The sequence below is a fragment of the Aplysia californica genome, unplaced genomic scaffold, assembly GCF_000002075.1.
Source record: "Aplysia californica isolate F4 #8 unplaced genomic scaffold, AplCal3.0 scaffold00086, whole genome shotgun sequence".
Taxonomy (NCBI): Eukaryota; Metazoa; Mollusca; class Gastropoda; order Aplysiida; family Aplysiidae; genus Aplysia; species Aplysia californica.
The window spans coordinates 616,286-623,786 of record NW_004797356.1 but is presented as its reverse complement, the minus strand read 5'-3'; the positions used below and the strand labels follow the sequence as shown (position 1 = coordinate 623,786).

The 7,501-nt window shown below is 40.3% G+C and overlaps 1 protein-coding gene across 1 annotated transcript in view; it reads left to right on the top strand.

Annotated features, from left to right (window-relative positions):
- The first annotated feature begins 4,577 nt into the window (after positions 1-4,577).
- The window catches only part of LOC106011292, a 7,943-nt gene continuing 5,019 nt past the window's right edge, over positions 4,578-7,501 (top strand). Inside the window, exon 1 of the mRNA XM_035968817.1 lies at positions 4,578-6,986. Within this exon, the coding sequence (XP_035824710.1) occupies positions 6,508-6,986 (479 nt within the window). The 5' untranslated portion in view covers positions 4,578-6,507. The remainder of the gene's footprint in view (positions 6,987-7,501) is intronic.

Genomic DNA, 7,501 nt, shown 5'->3' with positions numbered 1-7,501 from the left:
TATATATATATATTTGATACGAGTTCCAAAGGGTCAACAACGTGGGGTTGGAATTCAGTCAAGATACAAGTTCTAAAGAGTCAACATGAGATCGAATCTAAGTAACAATGGGGTTGGAGCAAAGTCAAGATATGAGTACTAAAAGGTCAATAAAGTTCATAAAGGTTAACAACATGGGGTTGGGGCTAAATCACGATACGGGCTCTCCAAAGTCAACAACGTGGGGATAGAGCTAAGTCAAAATACAGGTTCGAAAAGGTCAATCACTTGGGGTTGAAACTAAGTCAAGATACGACTTTTAAAGGGCTAATAACTTGGGGTTGGAGCTAAGTCGAGATACAAGTTCCAAAGGGTCAATAACGTGGGGTTGGAACTAAGTCAAAATATATGGGTTCTAAAGGGTCAATAACGTGTGTTTGCAGCCAGGTCAATACATGGGTTCTAAAGGGTCCATAACGTGGGGTTGGAGTTAAGTCAAGATACGACTTCTAAAGGGCTTATAACGTGGGGTTGGAGCTAAGTCGAGATACAAGATCTAATGGGTCAACAATGTGGGGTTGGAGCTAAGTCAAGATGCGATTTTTAAAGGGTCAATAATGTGGGGTTGGAACTAAGTCAAGATACGACTTCTAAAGGGCTTATAACGTGGGGTTGGAGCTAAGTCGAGATACAAGATCTAACGGGTCAACAATGTGGGGTTGGAGCTAAGTCAAGATGCGATTTTTTTAAAGGGTCGATAATGTGGGGTTGGAACTAAGTCAAAATATATGGGTTCTAAAGGGTCAATAACGTGGGGTTGGAGCTAAGTCGAGATACAAGTTCTGAAGGGTCAACAATGTGGGGGTTGGACCTAAGTCAAAATATATAAAGCTAAATAATGTAGACTAAGATGATGTATGTCTCAAGGGTTGGGGAGATGAGTTCCAAACTGATGGAACAAGGTGGGAAAACGATCTTTCAGCTATTTTTTTACCTCCTTTTCTAGAAACTCTTAAAAGATACTGATCGCCTAAACTTAGTGATCTAGATGGAGCATAAATCTGGATGAGATCACTAAAATGTGAGGGAAATTTGTTATTGTCACTTTAAATTTTATGACATCATTTTGCAATTTTATATGGGTTCTAAAGGGTGTGTTACGTGGGGTTGGGGCTAAGTCAAGACATGAGTTCTAAAGGGTCAACAACGTGGGGTTGGAGCTAAGTCAAGATACAACTTTTAAAGGGCTAATAACGTGCTGTTGGAACTAAGTCAAGATACAAGTTCTAAAGAGTCAACAACGTGGGGTTGGAGCTAAGTCAAGATATGAGTTTTACAGGGTCAACAACGTTGGTTGGAATCTTATTCAAGAAACAAGTTGTAAAGGATCAACAACATGGGGTTGGAGCTAACAATGTTATTGTTAACAAAGAAGATTTGAAAAATTAAAGTCTAGTGGGTTCACAATAAGCCTTCGGCACTATGTCAAGAATATGTGATCTAAAGGGTCATCAATGAGGAGTCAGAGAAAGTAAAACTGAATAGTATATTCACATTGGCTGTTGAAGCATTCTTTCTTCTTCCTTGTTCTTAATGACAGCAGCTAGACAGTCAGTCCGATGTCGCGCACAAACTGTGCAGTCTGCTTTAAATCTGAGAGACTGCCATAGAGCTTTCTCTCAAGAGGAGTCACATTCTGCCTCATCTGTGTACGAAGGGTGGCGTAGCGCGGGCAGTGCTGAAGGATATGGTTGGCATCCTCTTAGCCGTGTCCACATTCGCAGATCGCGGACTCTCCCACTTTTAATTTAGTGTTCATATGTTGTTTGAGTCTATTGTGGCCACAACGGAGTCGAAAGATTGTGACTTGGTCTGCTCTATTTAGCATGTAGTAGGGGTCGCATCTGTTGGGATTAGGGTGGGATCTTTTCCTTCTGTTTCTTTTGGCAGATTTTATTACCGTTTTTGACTCAGAGATCCATGCCATCCTCAATCTGGGTCATTGTGGTTCCTTCTTTGGCTAAGTCGTCTGCTTTTTCATTTCTATGAATGCCACAGTGACCAGGAATCCACTGCAGAATTGCGTTGGCTTGGGAGTTTAGATCACATAGGAGTGAAAGGTGTCGTATTTTGGCTTTTGTAGAGCTTGTAGGACAGATTTGTCATCTTTGATGATGACGGTGTTGGCTTTAGATTTTTGATGATTAAAGAGAATTGTTGCTGCTGTTTCGAGTGCTGATGTTTCTGCTTTATGGTTGAAAAATAGAGATCCTGTGGGGTTGGAATGCTTCTCTGTTGACTCATCTATCCACTCTATGTAGATACATCCACCGCTGTTTCTGAATTCCACCGGTTGCTTGGGAATTTCCTATCCAGGAAGTCAAGTGTCAGTAACTTGAGTATTGGAGGAGGGACTGCAGATTTGGTGCCAAGCTCTTCTAGGTTTTCTCGAATTTGAAGAGGGGGATTAGTCTGAAGAGGGTGGACATGACATGGGTCGAGCGGGGTTGGAGATTCTTCAAAGAGAGATTTCGAGTCCAGAGCTGGAGTGTCTGGCCATACGGAGGACGCTTCTTTTTAAACGTTGAAGGATGTCTTTTTTTAATGGTCAACAAGCTTTTGAATAAGTATCTATTTCGTAGCACTATAAAAAAAGCTTTCTACTCCAGTCCTGAGCGTGGCACTCGAGGAAGAGGAAGAGAAAGAGGAACAGGAAGAGGAACAGGAACAGGAACAGGAACAGGAACAGGAACAGGAACAGGAACATGACCAGGAAGAGGAACAGGAACAGGAACAGGAACAAGAACAGGAAGAGGAAGAGGAAGAGGAAGAGGAGGAGGAGGAGGAGGAGGAGGAGGAGGAGGAAGAGGAAGAGGAAGAGAAAGAGGAAAAGGAAGAGGAAGAGGAAGAGGAAGAGGGAGAAGAAGAAGAGGAAATGTCTGCCAAGGTTTGATGACTTCCAAAACTATAATATCCTTGGAAAATACAACTTTACATTTGCATGCCCTTATGCAATGGTTTTTAGTCCTTTTTAATCCATACATTAATCTACTTAGACAAACATAAAAGGCGTTGAGCCCAGAAAAAAAGTCGATAAAACTAACTGCCAAACGGGGTAAAAATAAATTATATGTTGATTTTTTTTTTCGATTTCATAATTTTGATGAGCGCCTGATTTCACCGCAATGCCTCACATTATATCCTCTTTATGTTTCTGTAATTTCGCTTTTCAATGTGAATTTGTTGAGTGCAGACGTCAAGGCGTAAACGTTACTTTTTAAAATCATTGAATAAGCGTCCAGTACTGCAGTTAGTTTAGAGGGGTAAATTACAATGTACATTAATATAAACATCATTGCCTTCTTTCTCCTATTTGAGTCAAATGGTCACTTATAAATCAATGTCAGTAAGTTTGTTTTGCCCGAAACAGGTCATGTTCCACAATAACAATAGAGTCTACATGAATGAATGCGAAAAAAAAAGGATGAACTGCAAAATGAAAAGAGTATACAGAGAACATAATAAACAAATAAAGCAGTAAAGAAAGTAAGAAGAAATGACAGAATGAACGAAATCCACTCCCCCCCCCAAAAAAAATTTGAATTAAAGAAATCCTTATCATTATTCAGTAAGGTTCGAATGTCGAGTTCTTGATGGATTTTTAACCCCGACGCGATCATCACCTACGTTCGTCAGGAATCAATTAGCCAATCCAAACACCCGGAGTATTATTGGATCTATAGTAGTAGCAGTCAACACCCGACCCAGCAACGTGATTAATGCGGGTAAACAGAAAGTTTGAAAACACTCAGGCCGGTGGGGCTGCTTGTTCAGTGTGGTGGTCGCTGTAATCGTTGTACTATTATTACATGTTTGTTTAGTATAGGGTTTTACGGCGCTCGCAACTGCATAAGGTCATATGAGCGCGCGGGACACACCTAATACTTTTTCGTTGGTAGGAAATTTTGAATTTTGCCCGGGTGGCGGCCGAAGCCTACTCTTATCGATTTTAGACCACCAAGGGATCTTTAATGTGCGCAACTTGCACACGGGCCCTCCGAGATTTTTCGCCCTTGTCCGAGAAGGCTAGGTGTAGATCTTTCCTACCAGAAGATCAGGGGTGTGGCAGAAAGACAGCAGTTAGGAGGAGCCAAGGAGTAGCAGTAGAAAGGCTGCAGAAAGAGTCAGGAGCCCAGAGGAGGGGACAAAGGAGGTGAGGGGGTGGGGGCAGAAAGTGGAAATGAAAGCAGACAACAGAACATTGTTAGAGATCAGGAAAGGATGTGAAAGGAGACAATTTTAGAGAAGAAAATTTTTTGGTCGCTACCCGGAATCGAACCTGGGACCCTTGAATGAGAGGCCAACACCTTAACCTCTAGGCCACGAGAGCCCCCACTATTATTACAGCTGCAATGGAAACACTCACTACCGCCGAAACCATGGCCTGGATACAATAGGAGGGACTTCGTGACGCTTCGTCATTCTCTCCAACTCTGATGTGGACAGGACTGTTGAATGTTGTTTGCATTTGGACCAGTCTCGGTTCAGGAGCTTGATGGCTGGAATTATCATCCAGGTCCACCCAGGTCTTCCAATGACAAAATATTTCGTTTAGGTTAGTATCATTTACTAGTAAGGTCTGTGTTAAAATGACTTTCATTTCTTCTAGGATCACTGTTACGCTTTACAAGAAGCTGTCGTGACGTCAGCCGCGAGGATATGATATTCCTGGAAAGAAGAAGAATAGTTTCTTCGTTCTTAGGAAGCTTTAAACTTGCCGTAACGCTGATTAAAGAGATGTCAACGATTGCCAAGGCTCAGAGGAACGTAAAAGGTGGACGAAATACGGGTGAATTGGCGTATTGACCTATTTCTAATGTGGTGATCAATACAGATTTTCCCTACACTTGTTTATACCAGCACTAGATCAATTAAAGAACAAAAGATGGGAGTGAGGTTTCATAATGGCTGTTTTTTCACCCACTTTGAGAGATACGGCAACATTCCAAAAGCAACAGCTGCAGCACTACCTAGCATCGGCAGTGCTTGCTAATAATTTCTCTCAACCTGCGGAATTTTTTCGAAGACTGATGAAGTTTGTTGAAAAGTTTGGACTGTTATTGTGTTTTCTCTCATTTGTAAGTGTTGTAATGTGTTTTATGTTTCCCAGTTTTCAGAAAATAACGTTAAGCACTTCGTCTATGTTGTTGCTTTTGTTAAGTTCTAATGTTTTTGTGTCCACCATCCGAAACATTTTAGTGTATTCAATCGCTAATTACATTTGGCTTTTTTCTTTCTTTATTATTTAGACTAGTTAAAATTGCAGGAAACTATGGCATCTCAAAATTTTTTAAAATAATATATTAGTCAGTCTTTTCCTAAAACGTTTGCTATTGCATTCGATGCATCAAAACGTTGACAGAAGTATACATTTTATCACATCTCACAGACATTGATTTAAAACGTCCTTAGGTGTCGCATGCAAGAATACTGTTAGTGCAAATAATTCTTCCACCATATTTTGTATTACCTCGAGTCCAAATTCTTCGTTGCCAGGACAAGCCAACTTAAACACGCATAATATTATTGGCAAAATCGTGAGGTGGGGGTAAATGGGCCTGGAACAGCCGGGGAACTTTCATAATAAAGGGTTAAATGGGAGTGTGATACATTCAAGCAGCACTGTATGATAATATTATAATAGTTTAACGGCAAAGCAAATACATCTAATGAATGGCAAGGACACGACACATATTATTTCTTTTAGGTGAAGTGAAACATGTTCTACATTCGTGAAAAGGTCACGATTGATACGATTACTGCATCTCAGGCTCACTTGGATTCTGTGTCTGTCTTTGATATAAAGCAATACTATGTGTACCAGGATAAGAAAAGTGAAAGTGCAGATGCATTTTTTAATGGATGAGAATTCAAAATAATAAATATGATCCCCGTAAGCAAATATATGAGCTTATTTGCTCTCTTTTCAATGCCACCCCTGTGGTATGAACTACTCGCACCGACATTCATGGTGTAATAGTAATAGTTAATTTCGTCACTGGCTCGTGCAGAGGACGAGTGCTCGATTCTCTCTTGGTGAGTTAACTTATTTAGGGTATCAGTCTCTCTGCCAGTATGCTGTTGTATCCCACTCAGCTCGGGACGACTCTGACTGACAGGGTCAATGCAGCTACCTTTGAGTTGTTCTCAATTATGCCGATGAGGGCGCAAAACATTTTCCAGGATTGATTTAGGAAAAATCTAAATATACACGACTAATAAACAGAAAAATAGTAAAGGATACTTCAAATGGTGAGTGATGTCACAATGTGTGTCACATACTTCAACATAATAGTTTCTGTCATTACTGGCTACGGTTACCTCGAACACGATATTTCTTTTTCGCCTATGACTTTTTTTAACGTTTCATTTGGATTTTTTTTTGTATTCGCAAAAAGGCTACAGAGATTCTAACAAGGAACAATAACATTCAAAGTGGACCACACGTTATTTGAAAAGGCAAACATCATGAGACAGTTCCAGATATCAAGAAAACAGCCCCGACAGCAGAACATGGAGAATTCTGCTTCAGAGGAACCAGCAAACGATATCCGAGCTTCGCTGTCTCCAGTAATCCTGTGTTTGAAAATATTCGGCTTGTATCATGAGGCTAGTGACCAAAGGAACTTTGTGGAACCCTCAACCACGGAGATAACCAGCATTCATAATTTCGTCTCTTCAACGACGAACCTCCGTCCAGAGACATCAAGATCAAACAAACTTTCGCGAAGGATTCCAAGATGTCGGATAAATTTTTCCTACGGTCGGATTCAGTGCGCAGTGGTGTTTCTTCTTCTTTTTTCTAATATGGTGCGTTTCTGCGAGCAGTCTGTTTACGCTAACAAGTTCGAGCTGCCTTTTAGATTACTCACTATTATGTGGTATGCTCAAACTACCAGTGCAAGCGCGTGTCTTCTCTGGAGCTGCTGGAAAAGGTCACACTTATCGTAAGTTCATGTCTACTTTTTTGCTATGTTACCCCTATGATACCCCTATGTTATCTTTATTATGCCTATCTTGTTCTTTTTACATGGTCTGGTAATCGTTGTTTGGTCAGTGTGCTTACATTCACTCACAGCAAATCTTTTATAAAAATCAGAGTAATTAACATAATTGGCTTTTGAGTACATGCATGATGAAAGATGTTTCCCTACTTGACTAATACTATACTTGTAAAAAAGTTGGTGCATTAAATTAGGAAGCTGTGTCAGATCTAACTTTTTGACAACATTTAAAAGAACTTAATTCTCAGAAAAAGTAGTTGAAAACCTTTCTAAAGAACAGTTTCAGATTATGATAATTTCCAGGCAAAATATGAGTCTAAATTTGAAAATTTGGATGGCTTGTGTCAAAGACTTGATAATTTTACTGTTAGCATTTGAACATTTTCGATGTGTCTTTATTTCTTTGTGCTGCCTTTCACCCTCTCTCTCTCTCTCTCTCTCTCTCTCTCTCTCTCTCT